Source organism: Oncorhynchus kisutch, linkage group LG17 (assembly GCF_002021735.2).
Source record: "Oncorhynchus kisutch isolate 150728-3 linkage group LG17, Okis_V2, whole genome shotgun sequence".
In the NCBI taxonomy this organism is placed as follows: domain Eukaryota; kingdom Metazoa; phylum Chordata; class Actinopteri; order Salmoniformes; family Salmonidae; genus Oncorhynchus; species Oncorhynchus kisutch.
In genome coordinates, this window is record NC_034190.2 from 39,481,245 (window position 1) to 39,502,506 (window position 21,262).

At 43.7% G+C, this 21,262-nt stretch overlaps 1 protein-coding gene across 1 annotated transcript in view; it reads right to left on the reverse strand.

Moving 5' to 3' along the window:
- Window positions 1–1,655: 1,655 nt before the first annotated feature.
- Window positions 1,656–21,262, reverse strand: part of LOC109906944 (zinc finger protein ZFPM2-like) — a 116,822-nt gene continuing 97,215 nt past the window's right edge. Inside the window, exons 6-8 of the mRNA XM_031793808.1 lie at window positions 13,348–13,554; window positions 12,436–12,678; window positions 1,656–4,864 (exon numbers count right to left, since the gene is read on the reverse strand). Coding sequence (XP_031649668.1) covers window positions 2,445–4,864; window positions 12,436–12,678; window positions 13,348–13,554 — 2,870 coding nt within the window. The 3' untranslated portion in view covers window positions 1,656–2,444. The remainder of the gene's footprint in view (window positions 4,865–12,435; window positions 12,679–13,347; window positions 13,555–21,262) is intronic.

Below are 21,262 nucleotides of genomic sequence, written 5' to 3' on the forward strand. Positions count from 1 at the left end.
GAAGGCAGCAGAGAGATCTAGGAGGATGACAACAGAGGAGAGAGAGTCAGCTTTGGCAGAGAGGAGAGTCAAACCCCCAGCCCTGAGACAGTGGAGAGGAGAATCTGATGGTTCACAGTGTTGAAGGCAGCAGATAGATCTAGGAGGATGAGGACAGAGGAGAGAGAGTCAGCGTTGACAGTGCAGAGAGCCTCCGTGACACAGAGGAGAGCAGTCTGGGTTGAGTGACCCATCTTGAAGCCTGATTGGTTAGGGTCAAGAAGATTGTTCTGAGAGAGATAAGTCCTCAGGTGATCAGAGAAAGTACTCTGAATTGTTTTGGAAAGAAAAGAAAGAAGGGATAAAGGTCTATTGTTGTTGACGTCCAGATACAGTAAGTTGTGTTGGTTTCTTGAGGGGGGAGCGACTCGAGCCATTTTAAATTCAGAGAGGATGCAGCCAGTGGTCAGGGATGAGTTGATGAGGGAAGTGAGGAATGGGAGAAGGCCTCCAGAGATGGTCTGGAGTAGGGAGGAGGAGATGGTGTTGAGTGACCCGCTCTGTCGGGTCGCCAGACCTCACTAGTTGCAGGATTTCATCTGGAGAGAGGGGAGAAAGAGGTCCAGGCATAGGTTAGTTCTGTGAGAGTGGGACCAGTGGACCTAATAGGCTGAGTGAATGAGGAGCGGATGTCGCCAACCTGGGACCAGTCGTCGAGAGAGAGAAGATTGTGACAGCGCATGACCGTCTGGGAAGACGCTGAGTGGCTAGGGTTGCAGGAAAGGTAGACAGAAAAGGAAACAAAGTAGTGATCAGAGGGGGGTTGAAGTGAAATTAGTAGGCAAACAACCTCAAGTAAAGATCAAGCATATTGCCTGCCTTGTGAATTGGAGGGGATTGGGAAAGGGTGAGGCCAAAAAAGGCAAGGAGGGGAAAGAAATTAGTTGAAGGCAAACGTCGGGCGGTTAAAGTCGCCTAGTAAAAAGAGCAGTGAGCCATCGTCAGGAAATTAGCTTATCAAGATGTCAGGTTCATTGAGGGATTCTCCAAGGGCACCCGGTGGGTGATAGATGACAATGTTAAGCTTGAGTGGACAAGTGACAGTGACAGCATGGACTTCAAATGAGGAGATGGACAGGTGAAAGAAAGACTTTGTAATACATTTTGTATGACACTTTATAATGCTTCTGTAAATTACATGTTTGTAAAACTCCCATATCTTGTAGTACATGACATGTTGCAAAAACAAACTTTTTGTTGCAAAAACTAAATTAGTGTTCTTGCTAGATATTTCAGGTTATATATATTGAATTCTGCACTGTAATGTAGGCTGAGGCTGTGAAATCAAAGTATCAAATACCATGAGGACATTCAACCCTTACTAAGCCAAATGGAATGGTCAGACTGCAGAACATTGTTGAATTTATTTTTCCCTTTCCTTCAACATAAATTACTCAGCATTTTGAAATAGCCAAAAGCCCCCTGTAGATATTAGCATGCATAGAAGTGATGTCCAAGTCAGTCATGAGTATCCTTGGTATGCAGATAGAACAAGCATTAAAAAATGTTATATCTATTCAATATACACCCACTAGGTGGTGATGTAATATCATGTGTGTATTGTGAGGATGCATATTTGAGGTAGGAGATACTATAGACAGACATCACAAAGCAAATTGCGCCTGAGATTTTTATTAATATTTCCACAACACATAAAGTAAAAATATCAAACATTGAGGAATTTCATTCCGAACACAGGCATGCATAGCAACACATTTGAACAATGTACTGTATTTTTTGACATTGGAATGACCACATCACCCAGCCTTCATGGTCAATACTCAAACATGTTATCAACAATTCATGAAAGCAGACAAAATAAAAATATGAATTCACTTTTTAATAGAGATATAAAAGGAGAACAAAATCAGAGGTACATTTAAAAACAAGTTTTGCATCAGAGTAAAATCAGACATTTAAAATGAATATACAAGCTACAATTTACAGATGAAGTACATGACAAAGTTCTACACTGAAATATAAGATTAACAAACATGTCCTATAATTTCAAAAACAGTATTTTTGTATCACTTAATGACGGTAAACATACTAAAATAATCTGTACAGATAGACTAGGGTTTGAGGCTTTTCAGCCCCAAATAGTTTTTGTTGTACCTCTCTTCATAATCAATATATAAATAGGCATTCAAAAGTCAAATTCTCTGTGCGTATGACACAAGGCTTTAAATATAACTTTTTTTCAATTAAAATCTTAACAGTGGAAGTATTTTTCAAATTAAATAAATAAATCACATTAGGAGGGAAAGGATGACATTTATTTTGTCCCACAAACATGTTTGCATTATTAAACTGAAGGAGCTGCTACTCTTGATTGTCCACCAGCAGTGCTGCATTTACCCTGTGTGAGGCAGGTTTAGGAGGAGAGACTGGGCACCGGACCAAACTCATTTGACATGCTCGGCGGTGTGTGACGAGCAGTAGAACTTCTTGTGCGTTATGAAGTTGGACAGGTTGTTGAACTGGATGTCACAGGGGTGGCAGTATTTGACGTTACCCTGTGTTGCCTGGATGGAGCCATTTAGGCTTCTCACACAGGAGGATAGGACCTCCTCTGTCTTAGATACTGCTGGGGATGACGAGGATGAGGAAGGACTGTTCTTGGGGTTGACACTGACAGGACTGTCTGAATCTGACAAGGATGATACTTGGCTGTCTGGGAGATAGGAATTAACAAGCTTGTTGTCCTGGAGTGTGTTCTCTGTGCTCTCAGGCTCCTGGCAGCCATTTTGGGGCAAAACACCTGGTGTTTCCTGGTAGCCATCAGGCATAGGCTGTTCTTTTTCCACCTCACTCCCTTCATTGGGGCTCTGTCTCTGCTCGCTGAGCTCTCTCTGCATCACCACTGTACCTGTGGTGTAGTCGGCAGGCTTGATTCCATAAAAGGGTGAAATCTGTTCATCACGTCGAATTTTCTTAAATAATGGAGGGCTAAATTCTTGGGACAGACACTGGTCCCTGTTTTCCTCTTTGATGACAGCGAGCTGATCCCCCTTAGTGCTACCTATTTGAAAATACACCTTATTGGCTCCATTGGTGACACATTTCTCCAGGTTTGTATCGTTGTCATCTACTGGGTTGTTAAACCCTTCTCTTTTTACAACCGCAGATATTTTGTGATCTTGAGCAGTGATGGGGCAAGAGCTCAGTTTGTGCTCAAGGTAGTCTTCCACTTTGTTGAAGCTGATCTTGCACTCTGTGCACTCGTGATAGTCCGTGAGTCTTTTAGGAGCGGTAGATAATTTGCCAGGGCTTGATGATGAACACTTTTTACTAAGATCAATAGGGCTGTCCTGATCATCTTGAGCTATGGTGTTACACTTAGATATCAGAGCTGATTTAGTGACAGGGAGATTAGCCTCTGGATGCTTAGGAACCATGCCAAGAAACAAGTTGTAACTGGGGTGAAACTGGTTACCATATATCTTCCCTGGGTCTTGGTACATGCCTCGTCCTTCAATGGATGCTATCCCAAAGTAATGTGGATGATGACTCATGGGAGGCCTCTGTTGTTCATGGTTGGGAACACTAATTTCTAAGTTCTTCCTCCGTTTCCGCGTACGAACCATTCTCTGGGTGGCGGGCAGTTTGTTTCCATGCACTCGTTTCATGGGTGGGTCATGACGCGTGGCGCAGTAATACTGCTTGTGAACCATGTAGGTCTCGGTACGACTAAAGGTAATCTTACAGGGATCGCACGTTGTCTTGTTAGGGTCTGTCTCGGGCGTTTGGGATGTTTTGGGACTTGTCACATCTCCTTGTATAGAAGGGTTCTCATCTGAACTGGTGGGGGTGGAGGGGTTCTTCACGCTACCAGTGAGCTCAGCATGTACTTGTGCCTTCCCTTCCCCAACATCCAGTCCTGACAAGTTCAGGCGTGGGGACATGAAATGACTGTTGTGGTCAGATTGATGACCCTGACCCATGTTCATGCTGCCCAACCCACCCAAATCCCCACTTTTAGGGCTCCCTGTATCAGCCACTTTGTCCAGGACACCGGCGTAATCATGTGGCTTGGTCACATGCTGCCAACGGCTATTACAGTAGTCCTTTTTATGAACTAAGTAGTTGTCCAAGTTACCGAAAGTGATATTGCATTTGAAACACGTGGCCCCTTTGGGGACAAGGGTGCTGTACATGACATGAGGGAGGTAGTTGTTAGTACCTCCATGCCTCAGTCTACGGTGGACCAGCTCGGACATCTTAGCCAGGATCTCAGAGGCCTGGGGGGCAGCTGTTATGTCCTGTGAGAAGGGGAAATGGGGTAAGAATGGCCCCATTGGGAAAGCAGCGGGGCCCATGTAGTTCTGGATGGGTGAGGATGCCTGGCGAGGGCTGGAGGGTTCCGATTTGACACTGGTGTAGGAGAAACTAGACCTGCTTCCTGAGTTAGGGTCAGCTTTCACTGGGAAAGTCTCCATCTTCTCCAGTTCCTCATTGGGACTAGTCCTGGTGTCAAGGATGCTACCCAGTACTGGGCTCTGAAGGATCTCCTTCCCCTGTTTCACCATGGCCCGCTGGGGGCTCCTCTCCACGCTACTGCCCTCCCTGGGAGAGTACTCTGTCTCTACCTGCCTGGGACCGTGCTGTCTGAGTGGGCTGTGGCTGTGTCCATGATTCTCCCGGTGCTTGTCCAGTTCCCTGAGGGAGGTGAAGCTGAAGTGGCAGTGGGAGCACCGGTAGCTTGTCTGAGACAGGTGGGAGAGAATGTGCTGTTGGAGGCTGGTGAGGGAGTCCGCTGTGTGGTCACAGACTGTGCATGTCATACTACTGCTGCCAGTGGACACCACCTCCTCCATCTTAACACCTGAGGAGAAGAAGACATTTTAGATTGTTAGTGCCTTCAGAAAGTTCCACTCATGTACTTTTTTCACATTTTGTTGTGCTACAAGGTGGGATTAAAATGTATTTCATTTTTGTCAATAATCTACACAAAATTCTTGCAATTCTTCCAGGGTATATTTGGCCTTGAGTTTTAGGTTACTGTACTGCTGAAAGGTGAATTTGTCTGCCAGTGTCTGTTGGAAAGTGGACTGCTCTATTCTGTTTCTTTTTATCCTAAAACAAAATCCCTAGTCCTTGCCGATGGCAAGCATACCCATAGCATGATGCAGCCACAACTATGCTTGAAAATATGAAGAGTGGTATTGTGATGTATTGTCTTGGATTTACCCCTAACATAACACTTTGTATTTGGGCGTATTTACCGACGGCTGGTATACAGTTGAAGTCAAAAGTTTACATACACTTAGGTTGGAGTCATTAAAACTTGTTTTTCAACCACTCCACAAATTTCTTGTTAACAAACTATAGTTTTGGCAAGTCGGTTAGGACATCTAATTTGTGCATGACACAAGTAATTTTTCCAACAATTGTTTACAGAGAGATTATTTCACTGTATCACAATTCCAGTGGGTCAGAAGTTTACATACACTAAGTTGACTGGGCCTTTAAACAGCTTGTAAAGTTCCAGAAAATGATGTCATGGCTTTAGAAGCTTCTGATAGGCTAATTGACATAATTTGAGTCAATTGGAGGTGTACCTGTGGATGTATTTCAAGACCTACCTTTCAAACTCAGTGCCTCTTTGCTTGACATCATGGGAAAATCTAAAGTAATCAGCCAAGACCTCAGAAAAAAAATGTAAGACCTCCACAAGTCTGGTTCATCCTTGGGAGCAATTTCCAAACACCTGAAGGTACCACGTTCATCTGTACAAACAAAAGTACTCAAGTATAAACACCATGAGACCACGCAGCCATCATACCGCTCAGGAAGGAGACGCATTCTGTCTCCTAGAGATTAACGTACTTTGGTGCGAAAAGCAAATCAATCCCAGAACAACAGCAAAGGACCTTGTGAAGATGATGGAGGAAACAGGTACAAAAGTATCTATATCCACAGAAAAACAAGTCCTATATCGACATACCCTGAAAGGCCACTCAGCAAGGAAGGAGCCACTGCTCCATAAAAAAAGCGAGACTACGGTTTGCAAGTGCACATGGGGACAAAGACTGTACTTTTTTGGAGAAATGTCCTCTGGTCTGTTGAAACAAAAATAGAACTGTTTGGCCATAATGACCATCGTTATGTTTGGAGGAAAAAGAGGGAGGCTTGCAAGCAGAAGAATAACATTCCAACTGTGAAGCATGGGGGTAACAGCATCATGCTGTGGGGATTCTTTGCTGCAGGAGGGACTGGTGCACTTCACAAAATAGATGGCAGCATGAGGTAGGAAAATTATGTGGATATATTGAAGCATCATCTCAAGACATCAGTCAGGAAGTTAAAGCTTGGTCGCAAATGGGTCTTCCAAATGGACAATGACCCCAAGCATAATTCCAAAGTTGTGGCAAACTGGCTTAAGGACAACAAAGTCTAGGTATTGGAGTGGCCATCACAAAGCCCTGACCTCAATCCTATAGAAAATATGTGGGCGGAACTGAAAAAGCGTTTGCGAGCAAGGACCTGACTCAGTTACACCAGCTCTGTCTGGAGGAATGGGCCACAATTCACCCAACTTATTGTGGGAAGTTTGTGGAAGGCTACCCAAAACATTTGACCCAAGTTAAACAATTTAAAGGCAATGCTACCAAATAATAATTGAGTGCATGTAAACTTCTGACCCACTGGGAATGTGATGAAAGAAATAAAAGCTTAAATTCTGACATTTCACATTCTTCAAATTAAGTGGTGATCCTAACTGACCTAAGACAGGGCATTTTTATTAGGAATAAATGTCAGGAATTGTGAAAAACTGAGTTTAAATGGATTTGGCTAAGGTTTATGTAAACTTCCAACTTCAACTGTATGTCTATTTTACAAATGAGCCCTGCACAATACAAAAAAAAACATATTTCACCTTTATTTAACCAGGTAGGCTAGTTGAGAACAAGTTCTCACTTGAAACTGCGACCTGGCCAAGATAAAGCATAGCAATTCGACACATACAAGAACACAGAGTTACACATTGAATAAACAAAACAGTCAATAATACAATAGAACAAAAGAAAACAAAAAGTATATATATAGTGAGTGCAAATAAGGTAAGTTAAGGCAATAAATAGGCCATGATGGCGAAGTAATTACAATATAGCAATTAAACACTGGAATGGTAGATGTGCAGAAGATGAATGTGCAAGAAGAGATACTGGGGTGCAAAGGAGCAAGATAAATAAATAGATACTGTATGGGGATGAGGTAGGTAGATAGATGGGCTGTTTACAGATGGGCTATGTACAGGTGCAGTGATCTGTGCTAAAGGCTAGTGAGGGAGATATGACTCTCCAGCTTCAGAGATTTTTGCAGTTCGTTGCAGTCATTGGCAGCAGAGAACTGGAAGGAAAGATGACCAAAGGAGGAATTGACTTTGGGGATGACCAGTGAAATATACCTGCTAGAGAACATGCTATGGGCGCTGCTATGGTGACCAGTGAGCTGAGATAAGGCGGGGCTTTACCTAGCAGAGACTTATAGATGACCTGGAGCCAGTGGGTTTGGCGACGAGTATGAAGCGAGGGCCAACCAACGAGAGCGTACAGGTCACAATGGTGGGTAGTGTATGGGGCTTTGGTGACAAAATGGATGGCACTGTGATAGACTGCATCCAGTTTGTTGAGTAGAGTGTTGGAGGCTATTTTATAGATGACATCACCGAAGTCGAGGATCGGTAGGATGGTCAGTTTTACAAGGGTGTGTTTGGCAGCATTTTGAAGGATGCTTTGTTGCGATATAGGAAGCCAATTCTAGATTTAATGTTGAATTGTAGATGTGAGTCTGGAAGGAGAGTTTACAGTCTAGCCAGACACATAGGTATTTGTAGTTGTCCACGTATTCTAAGTCAGAGCCGTCCAGAGTAGTGATGCTGGACGGGCGAGCAGGTGCGGGCAGTGATCGGTTGAATAGCATGCATTTAGTTTTACTTGAGTTTCCGAGCAGTTGGAGGCCACGAAAGGAGAGTTGTATGGCATTGAACCTCGTCTGGAGGTTAGCTGACACAGTGTCCAAAGAGGGGCCAGAAGTATACAGAATGGTGTCATCTGCGTAGAGGTGGATCAGAGAATCACCAGCAGCAAGAGCAACATCATTGATGTATACAGAGAAGAGAGTCGGTCCGAGGATTGAACCCTGTGGCACCCCCATTGAGACTGCCAGAGGTCCGGACAACAGGCCATCCAATTTGACACACTGAACTCAGAGAAGTAGGTGGTAAACGAGGCGAGGCAATAATTTGAGAAACCCAGGCTATTCGAGTCTGCCAATAAGAATGTGGTGATTGGCAGAGTCGAAAGCCTTGGCCAGGTCGATGAATACGGCTGCACAGTAATGTCTCATATCAATGTCGTTTAGGACCTTGAGCGTGGCTGAGATGCACCCATGACCAGCTCTGAAACCAGATTGCATAGCGGAGAAGGTACGGTGGGATTCGAAATGGTCGTTAATCTGTCTGTTAACTTGGCTTTTGAAGACCTTAGAAAGACAGGGTAGGATAGATATAGGTCTGTAGCAGTTTGGGTCTAGAGTGTCACCCCCTTTGAAGAGGGGGATGACCGTGGCAGCTTTCCAATCTTTGGCAATCTCAGACTATACGAAAGAAGAGGTTGAACAGGCTAGTAATAGGGGTTGCAACAATTTCGGCAGATCATTTTAGAAATAGAGGGTCTAGCCGGCTGATTTGTAGGGGTCCAGATTTGCAGCTCTTTCAGAACATCAGCTATCTGGATTTGGGTAAAGGAGAAATGGTGGGGACTTTGGCGGGTTGTTGTGGAGGGTGCCGGGAAGTTGAACGGGGAAGGGGCAGAAAGGTGGAAAGCATGGCCAGCCATAGAGATATGCTTATTAAAATTCTCAATTATAGTGGATTTATCAGTGGTGACAGTGTTTCCTAGCCTCAGAGCAGTGGGCAGCTGGGAGGAGGTGCTCTTATTCTCCATGGACTTTACAGTGTCCCAGAACTTTTTTGAGTTAGTACTTACAGGATGCAAATGTCTGTTTGAAAAAGCTAGCCTTAGCTTTCCTAACTGCCTGTGTATATTTGTTCCTAACTTCCCTGAAAAGTTGCATATCACGGGGGCTATTCGATGCTAATGCAGAACGCCACAGGATGTTTTTGTGCTGGTCAAGGGCAGACAGGTCTGGAGTGAACCACGGACTTTATCTATTCCTAGTTCTACATTTTTTGAATGGGGCATGCTTATTTAATATGGTGAGGAAGGCACTTTAAAGAATAGCCAGGCATCGTCTACTGACGGGATGAGGTCAATGTCATTCCAGGATACCCCGGCCAGGTCAATTAGAAAGGCCTGCTCGCAGAAGTGTTTTAGGGAGCGTTTGACAGTGATGAGGGGTGGTCGTTTGGTCGCAGACCCATTACGGATGCAGACAATGAGTCAGTAATCGCTGAGATCCTGATTTAAAACAGCAGAGGTGTATTTGGAGGGCGAGTTAGTTAGGATGACATCTATGAGGGTGCCCGTGTTTACGGATTTGGAGTTCTACCTGGTAGGTTCAGGATTGTAGGATGGCCGGGGGGTTAAGCATGTCCCAGTTTAGTTCACCTAGTAGCACAAGCTCAGAAGATAGATGGGGGGCAATCAATTCACATATGGTATCGAGGGCATAGCTGGGGGCAGAGGGAGGTCTATAGCAAGCGGCAACAGCGAGAGACTTGTTTCTGGAAAGGTGAATTTTTAGAAGTAGAAGCTCGAATTGTTTGGGTACAGACTTGGATAATATGACAGAACTCTGCAGGCTATCTTTGCAGTAGATTACAACACCGCCCCCTTTGGCAGTTCTATTTTGGCGAAATGTTGTAGTTAGCGATGGAGATTTCAGGGTTTTTGGTGGTTTTCCTAAACCAGGATTCAGACACGACTAAGACATCCGGGTTGGCAGAGTGTGCTAAAGCAGTGAGTAAAACAAACTTAGGGAGGCTTCTAATGTTAACATGCATGAAACCAAGGCTTTTACGGTTACAAAAGTCAACAAATGAGAGCACCTGGGGAGTGAAGCTAGGCACTGCAGGACCTGGATTAACCTCTACGTCACCAGAGGAACAGAGGAGAAATAGGATAAGGGTACGGCTAAATGCTATACGAACTGGCCATCTAGCACGTTCGGAACAGAGTAGAAGGAGCAGGTTTCTGTGCACGATAGCATAGATTCAAGGCATAGTGTACAGACAAAGGTAAGGTAGGATGTGAGTATATTGGAGGTAAACCTAGGCATTGAGTAATGAAGAGAGAGATATAGTCTCTAGAGACATTTAAACCAGGTGATGTCATCGCATATGTAGGAGGTGGAACAACATGGTTGTTAAGACATATTGAGCAGGGCTAGAGGCTCTACAGTGAAATAAGACAGTAGTCACTAACCAGGACAGTAATGGACGAGGCATATTGATATTAGAGAGAGGCATGCGTAGCCAAGTGAACATATGGGTCCAGTGAGTGGTTGGGCTGACTGGGAACACGGCGATTCAGACAGTTAGCAGGCCGATGCTAACACACTAACAGTTAGTAGGCCGGGGCTAAACAAGCTAGCAGTTAGCAGACCGGGGCTAAACAAGCTAGCAGTTCGCAGACCGGGTTAGCAAGCAAGCAGTTAGCAGACCGGGGTTAGCAAGCTAGCAGTTAGTAGACCGGGGCTAACAAGTTAGCTTTTGGGGGACGTCGTGATGGGGGTAAGTATTTTTGACTCTTCGTGCGGTGACATCAATAGACCAGTCGTGGAGTTAGTAGGATTCCAAGAAGCTCTAGGTAGCTAGCAGGTTAGCAGAATGGGCATTCAGCGGGCGTTGCGCCTGAGGGGCCTTTTGGAATCCTCGAGCAGATTATGTCGGTATTCCAGTCGTAGAGGATCGGTGGGGTTTAATGCCCCGTACCAGCAGTAGAAGGGGTCCAGATATTGTAGCCCAGGAGTGGACTTCGGTAGTAGCACAGGAGCCCTGGCCGGGCTAGCTTCAGGCTAATTGGTGCTTGCTCCGGGATGGAAACGCTAGCCAGGAGTGGTCACCCGGGATTGCGGTTAGCTAGTTGCGAAGATCCATATGAAAATGTTCAGAGTTTGTGGTAGGAATTTGGGGATATGGAGAGAAAAATAGTTCCGGTATGCTCTGATTTGAAACGCGTACGAGCTGGCGAGAGCTTTCTGAGCTAAAGGTTAGCTGATGACCGCTAGCAATGGTTTGCTAACTGATAGCTGGTAGGTAGTTAGCAGGCTAGCTTCAGTTGAGGTATTCCAGTTCGGAGTTAAATATAAATACTTTAGAAAAAAGCAGATCCACGCCACATTGGGTGAGGCGGGTTGCAGGAGAGTATTTAGAAGTTGAGATTTAGGAAAATATTTAAAAAATATATGCGAAGAAAAAAAATGTAGAAAATATATACAAGGGACACGACAGGACAAAAGACAAAGACGTCTGACTGCAACGCCATCTTGGAAGAACAACATATGCAACAGGCAAGTATAGATAAACATAAATAGTTGGACTAGTAACCGAAACCAAATCCCTGAGCTGACAAGGTACAACTATGTCGTTCTGCCCCTGAACAGGCAGTTAACCACTGTTCCTAGGCCGTCATTGAAAATAAGAACTTGTTCTTAACTGACTTGCCTAGTTAAATAAAAGGTTAAAACATTTTTTAAATAAAAATCTTCCGTCTGCTGTCTGAATTGCCCTAGGGACTTCCAATCAAAAAGTATTTGAGATTATTCCAAACATTGGGTGCAAAAGAAATTAAAAGCCGATTTACCTAGCTCTGTAGACACAAAAGGAGTCTCCAAAGTTAACCAACTTGTAGTTTTAATCTTAACAGTGATGTTAGGTAAGTCGGAAGCTTTTGGAGCAAGACTTTGTTTAAAGGCCCAGTCAACTTAGTGTATGTAAACTTCTGACCCACTGGAATTGTGATACAGTGAATTCTAATTGAAATAATCTGTCTGTCAACAATTGTTGGAAAAATTACTTGTTGTGCACAAAGTAGATGTCCTAACCGACTTTCCAAAATCTATAGTTTGTTAACAAGACATTTGTGGAGTGGTTGAAAAGCAAGTTTCATGACTCCAACCTAAGTGTATGTAAACTTCCCACTTCACCTGTATGTGATCTCTGTTGAAATAAAGGTCAATAATAATAAATAGGAGGAACAGACACAGTTCTTGCACTGCAACAGAGATTGATTGTTGATCCTAGAAATACAAGGATGTGACTCCATCTAATCGGAAGGTATAAATATATGATTCTGTGAATTGTATGAGTGCTTTTGCAGCTGCAACGCCCAGTGTGTTGAATAAATCTAGTTTGACTTTTGGCATCCGACTAGATTTGTACCAGAACTTAGAATCTAACAATGTCAACATATTCTCCTCTCAGCTTACCATTGTGGGTGTTCAAGTTTATCTCCAAGGCCTGCTGTACTGATCCAGTTAAATTGCAGTGTGGGTAGGGGCCGGGGCCTACGTTGGGCATGTGATGGGGACCAGTCTTCCTGTCTAACTGCTCTGCCATCATGTCTGAGACTGAGTCCCTCTGTCTCCCACTGCAATAGTACATCAGATGAGCCTGCAGGTTCCTCTCACTGCGGTACCATATCCCACACGCCTTACAAGGGAAGATGTCCTCTGCAGAAAGACAGAGATGAATACAGAGATGAGGTGAGGTTCACCCCATTAGGCCTACCATGTACAGTGCATTGAGCACTGGAAAAGCATTATAAATCTAACCAATCATGATGAATACACACACATAGACATTAGAATCACATCTCACTGTACTTAATCGACTCTCTAAAAAGCCTCAGTGCGGTCTCATGGGTGAGGAAAGCGTTTTAGCTTAAGTTAACTTACATTTTTCACCAGGGCTGGAATAGACTGTCAAACAGTGATGACCTGAACCCAATAGACCTCAATCAGCGTAAATGGGCTGTTATTTGATGGGGGTGCTGTCTATGTGGATGAAGAGTAAATACTTAATTTTAAGACAAACTGAAGGTCAAGGAGAACCCGTAGGCTCTTATACCTGCCAAACAGACTAATCTAAGCTGAGATAGCTAATTGACAAACACACACACATTCGCACGCACACACACAAAAATACAAACTTACGTACACAGACAAACACACACAACTATGCATGGATGGATACATACCCACACGCACACACACACACACACACACACACACACACACATCAACACAGTCGTGAAGAGGAAACAACAACGCCTTTTCCCCCTCAGGAGGCTGAAAAGATTTGGCATGGGCCCTAGTCTCCTAGGCTTAAGATGTACTTACTATTGACAATAGCGTTGGGAAGTATGGATGCCATGTTGGCCTGTTGGGGCAATAGTTGGATGGAGTCCAGCAATCTGGCCGGGTACATTCCCTCAGAGAGAGCTGCCTGGTTGACCGCCTGAAGACGGGAGTAGAAGTCCACAGCAAACGCAGCTAGCTCCTCTCCTTCGATGATGGGTTTGGTTGTAGTGCACCAAAGTTGTCCACCTGAGAAAAAAAATGTGTTCTTCTTTGTAGTAATCAGGTAGAAACTGTGTACGTATGTCTGAATATCAGTTAAAAGATGTATTGTAGAAAAAAAGACTATGCCTGCAATAATACTCCAATGTTGTTTCGTAAAGTATATGGTATGCTCTCTGCTTCAGTTTGCACACTGTACAATAGCTTAGGGCTTAGGCTACATGATAAATAGGTCATATTCAGATACACCAGCTTGAAAATGATATAAAGGAATTCTCTCTGTGCAAGTCAAACATGAGTAAAACCCATGTAGTCCACCGCATTCAATATAAACTCAGCCAATAATGAACATGCACCTGTGGAACGGTCGTTAAGACACTAACAGCTTACAGACGGTAGGCAATTAAGGTCACAGTTATGAAACCTTAGGACACTAAAGAGGCCTTTCTACTGACCCTGGAAAACACCAAAAGAAAGATGCCCAGGGTCCCTGCTCATCTGCGTGAACGTGGGTTAGGCATGCTGCAAGGAGTCATGAGGACTGCAGATGTGGCCAGGGCAATAAATTGCAATGTCCGTACTGTGAGATGCCTAAGACAGTGCTATAGGGAGACAGGGTGGACAGCTGATCATCCTCACAGTGGCAGACCACGTGTAACAACACCTGCACAGGATCGGTACATCCGAACATCACACCTGCGGGACAGGTACAGGATGGCAACAACAACTACCCAAGTTACACCAGGAACGAACAATCCCTCCATCAGTGCTCAGACTGTCCTCAATAGGCTGAGAGAGACTGGACTGAGGGCTTGTAGGCCTGGTGTAAGGCAGGTCCTCACCAGACATCACCGGCAACAGCATTGCTTATGGGGACAAACCCACTGTCGCTGGACCAAACAGGACTGGCGAAAAGTGCTCTTCACTGACGAGTCTCGGTTTTGTCTCACCAGGGGTGACGGTCAGATTTGCGTTTATCATCGAAGGAATGAGCGTTACACCGAGACCTGTACTCTGGAGCGGGATCGATTTGGAGGTAGAGGGTCCGTCATGGTCTGGGGCGGCATGTCACAGCATCATTGGACTGAGCTTGTTGTCAGTGTAGGCAATCTCAACGCTGTGCGTTACAGGGAAGACATCATCCCTCATGTGGTTGCCTTCCTGCAGGCTCATCCTGACATGACCCTCCAGCATGACAATGCCACCAGCCATACTGCTCGTTCTGTGGTGATTTCCTACAAGACAGGAATGTCAGTGTACTGCCATGGCCAGCGAAGAGCCCGGATCTCAATCCCATTGAGCAAGTCTGGGACCTGTTGGATTGGAGGGTGAGGGCTAGGCCCATTCCCCTCAGAAATGTCAGGGAACTTGCAGGTGCCTTGGTGGAAGAGTGGGGTAATATCTCACAGCAAGAACTGGCAAATCTGGTGCAGTCCATGAGGAGGAGATGCACTGCGGTACTTAATGCAGCTGGTGGCCACACCAGATACTGACTGTTACTGTTACCTTTGATTTTGACCCCCCCTTTGTTCACCCCCCCACATTATTCCATTTCTGTTAGTCACATGTCTATGGAACTTGTTCAGTTTATGGCTCAGTTGGTGAATCTTGTTATGTTCATACAAATATTTACACAAATATTTACACAAAATAAACACAGTTGACAATGAGAGGACGTTTCTTTTTATTCTGAGTTTACATCCTAGAACAAACACTTTTATCATGAAAGTCATGGAAAATCTCATTCTAGAAGCCTTGGCATGGAACATTCCACAGGAGGCCAGAGAACAAACTAATTAGGCAGAAGAACAAGAAAGGAGGGCTTTGGAGCCATGATAACATTTATCTCTCTCCCAATGACAGCCTCTCCATCTTTTAATATGACTATTTACAAAAGTCTGGCTGCCGAGATAACGAGCTAACCATGATACGTTGGAGCTAAACACTAGAAGAAAGACACAGGGTACTGACAGACCAGCTGGACAATGCTTCTGCTCTCCATTTAAAGATGTGCACGGCAAACACACAAAACAATCATATGCATGTGAATGGAACTAGTATGATTGATTTCAGCTAAAGCCAGAGCCTTATGTTGAGAATATAAGGCTCTGACATTTGCTATTTCAACATTACATGTAATGTGATGGATTCACATAACCTTCAAATTATAATTGCAGGTGATTTCTTAGCAAGGTACTACATTTAAAAAATATACTGTTTATAGTAACATGTAAGAATTCAAAGAAAATTCTGCCAATCACTTCTCAAAGCCAAGCAGCAACAACAAAGGTTTGTAAAGGATGAAATTGGCCTGTATCAAAACCAGCCGTGATTGGGAGTCCCATAGGGCGGTGCACAATTGGCCCCGCGTTGTCCGGGTTTAGCCGGTGTAGGCCGTCTTTGTTAATGAGAATTTGTTCTTAACTGACTTGCCTAGTTAAATAAAATAAAAATGCCATTCCTTTCTTTCCCTTGTAGCAGTTGATCAAGAGGTGACACCTCTTCTCCACAAGGTGGCGATCTCTCCGTGGATTACTGTTACCACACTGCACTTCGTCATAAACAAGTCATAAACAAGCAATGAGATGGGAATTAAGAGTATTTCAACATTTTATTATAATTTGATTTGTCTCTAATTAACATTTTTCTTGCTCATATACCAGAATCAATTGCATTCTCAGTCAGGGAATCCAGATTACACAGAGATTCACATGACATTAGACATACCATAGCATACAGAGGGGGGTAGCCTAACATACCATACCTTTGACAGTTACGCTTTAACAGTCACTTTTTACAAATCACATTTTATTGCTCTCATACACATATTTAGCAGATGTTCTTTTTTAAAATTTTAACTAGGCAAGTCAGTGAAGAAAAAATATTTATTTACAATGACGGCCTACCCCGGCCAAACCCAGACGACGCTGGGCCAATTGTGCACCACCCTATGGCACTCCCAATCACAGCAGGAAGTGATACAGCCTGGATCCGAACCAGGGACTGTAGTGACACCTCTTGCACTGAGAATGCAGTACCTTAGACCGCTGCGCCACTCGGGAGTTATTGCAGGTGTAATGAAATGCTTGTTTTGGACTATTAAACAAGCGTTAAATGGACACTACAGTGGTAATAGGCTGCCCTTGCTACTTTGTTACGATTAGCTCCCCAGGAGGCCTAAACCTTTTATGTCCAAAGATCTATTAAATTGGAACTCAGAACACTAAAACTATGTTTTGGAGTGCAGTTTCCCTTAGCTTGAACCACAAATCAAAAGCTTGCACTGAGAACAAAACAACAACAACCTCCATTAGTGAAGATGGGACTGCATGTTTCACAGGAGGGGGAGGGAAGGGGAGGGCCCCCGTCCCTGGTACCATTCTGTCATCCTGGCACGGTCTCTGAACCCCCCTCCACTCCCCCTCCATCCAACCCGCACCCCTCCTGGTATCAGCACGCTGCCATCTGCGCCCTGCACCTGTGTCCTCATTGATCGCAATGCCAGAGCACTAGATCAAACAGACAGCGGAGAGGACAGCAGCACGAAGCAACTGAACATCCGCTACAATCCCAGGGCCAGGATGCTTGTTTAGGGGTAATGCATATTTCATATTCATATTTATTTTCCGTCCTACATGTGGGTGTGGCCGGGGGGTGGGGGTGCAGTGAGATTTGAGGGTCTTTACGCATATGTAAAAAAATTCTACCTGTGTCCAATTTTCTCATTTTTTGGGGGAAGTGCGAGTTGAGTGAGTTTCTTGACGGACTGTTATTGGTGTAGGTAACCAGCTGCTGTCAGTCTGCTGCTGCTTTACTGGCTGGATGAGCTAAGCTCCTGCAAAGTGCCAGTCAGATAGACAGTCCTCTCCTAGTCTCCATCTAACTCTTGTCTTCCTCGATTGCCTCACAGTACATGAGCCAACAAACTTCCCCTCCCTTTGGTCTTTGTTTGCTCTCTTCCAACAGACTCAAAGATCCAGATCCAACAAATGTCCACCTCCATCTAAATGATGGTCTTTGTTTATCCAAGTCTTAAAGTTACGGCATTGTAATGGGTTTGTGAGATTAATGTAACAGGGAGGCTCCTCCAGGGAGGAAGAGGAGGACAGTTCTCCTCATGATTTTAAAGGAACGTTCTGGACATTTTGTACCCCAAAATCATTTCCCAGATCACATTACAAACATGTAGGACTGTGAAAACAGCTTCCAAAGGAGTTCTGTAGAGCAAAAGTTATGTATGGTTATGTTCCAGATTTGACCCTCAGTGACCCTGAGCTTCTCTCGTTACTACTGTCAGAGAACCATGAGTAGAAGTCAAATCTTGCAGAGTTGGACGAGTACAACTTTTATCAATTTTTGTTGAATAATTAGAATCACCTTTATTCGCCAAGTACATTTGCACATAACCGGAATTTGACTGAGTGACAATGTGCTGCCAGCAGTAGACAATATACAAACAGAATACACAGAATACAATATCGGAACAGTAAACATAAAATATAAAACTCTGGAGTCTAGGCTGATTAGTTCATCAGCTTTGATGGTGAGTGAATGCACGTTGGAGAGGAACAAGCCAGGAAGCGAAGCACAGAGGCCACGTCTCTGGCTAGTAGACCGACTCATAGTCGTGGTTGGTGTCCTTTCTCAATATGTCGTGCATGAGGATAGAATATCGGGGCACAACCCAGTTGGCAATGTGTCCCTAGTAGCTCATCCAGAGTTAAAGTAGTCCCCAAATCAACGAGTTAACAAACAAAAACAACAAAGATGCGAGCAGCTGCAAAGCTGTGGAAGCTCATTAAACACTGACTATGTGGAATCCGGCTACAGAGACAGAGGGCAGAACACTTTTGTCAAGTCGGTGACCAATTGTCCGACTTGTGCCTACATGTTGACTGCATGAACTTTACAAAAATCATGTGATCAAAGGTCATAAAATTTCTACTGCAGTCGACTGCAAGTTTCTTCAGTTGCTCTTCACCAACTTCATCCTGCGTTGTGGGAGACTCTATTATCAACCACATTCCCCACACGCGAATGTGACCAAAGACTTGCCACAATTCATGTGTACGATGTACACACACATTTCTAGTTTGTGAGTGTGTGATATGGGGGTTGGAGACATGTTTATTTCCACATTATCAAGAACAACTTTTATAAACAATGGCAACACTACCATGTTGCAGTGAGCCCTGCTGTTGGAAAACCACATCAGTGTCCGACTTTCGGCTGTCGCAGATTAACCTCCGAAGTCACTCCTCGACTTTTGTCTACAGTTGGTTGCTTTCGCCTCATCACTCAAATGATCCCAGAGTAAGTGTTTTGCGACTGCTAGCTAATGCTTTTATATCGTCATCTTTTCATATAGTGTTGTGTGCATTGTGGTTGTGTATCGTTACTAGATCCACTTCGAGTTCTGCCTGTTTTTTAAAATGTATTATTCAGAGCTAGTGCCAATCTAACACCCATCTAGCTTAGACACTCCTCCGCGCACCTGCCTTCCAGACGCAAAGCATCATCGAAGCTGTAGTAATCTCATGATTCTAACAAATGACTTCCTGGTTGGATAAATACCATTTTATTGTTTTTTCTTGGCCAATTTGGATAACTAGGGCCATTAACAACTAGCGGTGAAGTCTTGGAGACATGCTGTGGAACGTTCCTTTAAAACCAGATGTAACTAAATATAATCGAAAATGTCATCTACGTAATCACCAAAAGTAACAATTTATCATGAGAGGGCCATAAACAATAACTATACTGAACAAAAATATAAATGCAATGTAAACTGTTGGTCCCATTTTTCATTAAATAAAATAAAAGATCCCAGAAATGTTCCATACACACAAAAAGTCTAAAATGTCTGTTAACATCCCTGTTAGTGAGCATTTCTCATTTGCCAAGATAACCCATCCGCCTGACAGGTGTGGCATATCAAGAAGATGATTAAACATGATTAAACATGATCATTACACAGGTGCACCTTTTGCTATGGACAATAAAAGCCCACTCTAAAATGTGCAGTTTTGTCACACAACACAATGCCATAGATGTCTCAAGTTTTGAAGGAGCGTGCAATTGGCATGCTGACTGCAGGAATGTCCAACAGAGCTGTTGCCAAATAATTGAATGCTAATCTCTTTACCATAAGCATCCTCCATCTTCGTTTTAGAGAATTTGGCAGTACAACCAACGGCAGACCATGTGTAACCACGTCCAGGACCTTCACATCCGGCTTCTTCACCTATGGGATCGTCTGAGGAGGGGTGCTGAGGAGTATTTATGTCTGTAATAAAGCCCTTTTGTGGGGAAAAACTGATTCTAATTGGCTGGGCCTGGCTCCCCAATGGGTTGACCTGGCTCCCAAATGGGGGGGCCTGTGCCCTCTCAGGCCCACCCGTGGCTGTGTCCCTGCCGAGTCATATGAAATCCATAGATTAGGGCCTAATGAATTAATTTCATTTGAATGATTTCCTTCTATACTATGAACTGTAGCTTTGAAATTGTTGCATGTTCTGTTTATATTAACTTTTCAGTATAGTAATGCCGCATACTCAAAGAAAGGTTCAAATCTCACCTTTCTGGTAAAAATAGTTATAAATTACTCTGAGGTTTAGTCACTTTTGAAGACATAATCTCAAGTGCGCCGTATAAATATGGTAGTAACATTCAAATATGATATTTTATATGATTTTATTTCCTATTCAACAAAACTATGAATTAGGCTTGAAATTACTTACAGTATATGCTTTCCGAATCACATTATAAAACTACTAACTATAAGATTTCACTTTCCTTATAACTGTAAAATACATATTTGTATGTTTAGAGAAAATGTGCTTATTTTCTAAAGGTCTTTCTTGATCAAAAGGTCAGCCGCCATCACTGTAAACGTTTTACAAAGCTCTAGCTTGGCTTCCTGAGCTCGTTCATTTTATATTAAACTTCTCCGTCTATGAGAAAGTTTTTTGTTTAAAATCTATATAAATTATTTTAGATTAATGGCTATAAATTGATCTCTGAATGTGCTACCATGCTGCGCTACGATGTAACAATTGCAGGCATGTGCTTTGTCTGTGGTCGGAACCGGTACCAGAACCACGAAGGTCCCTTACATCTAAGAGGATAAATTATTTAGGAAAACCTAAAAATTTACAGAACAGAGAAACATATTCAACAGATACACATATCAGTTCAATAGGGGTATAATTGATAATGGTAGAGAGTAACAAATAATGACAGAACAATTACTTATTCTTGTAGACCTAAATAAAGCTAAATAAATGACAATACATAGCTTTCTTGTGTTCTTCTGCTTAATTTACTACTGACGTATGGAATCAGTATAAAACCCTCACGAACAGCTAAATAAATATGAGCAGATTATACACCCCATTATCCTCCTCCAGTCCTCCCACCCTGAATCCCACAAGCATTCTGTAATGGAAAGCAATGTCTTCCACTTAACACACAGATCCAGACGCTCCCTATGATAGAGACTGCTCTGTTTATTAATGATGGATTTTGGAATGTTGACGCAATGCAGAACGTTATCAGCCCGCAAACAATCCCCACTGCCAATGGTTCCAACCCTGACAGGCTAGCCCTGTGCCTCATTAGCCCAGGCATATTTCATCCAGAAGTTTATTATCAAATGTGACACCTGCATCTCTGAATGACACTTCCGCCTTCATTGGCATGTATTTGGGTGAGCGGCCTCCAAGGTGCTTTGTGG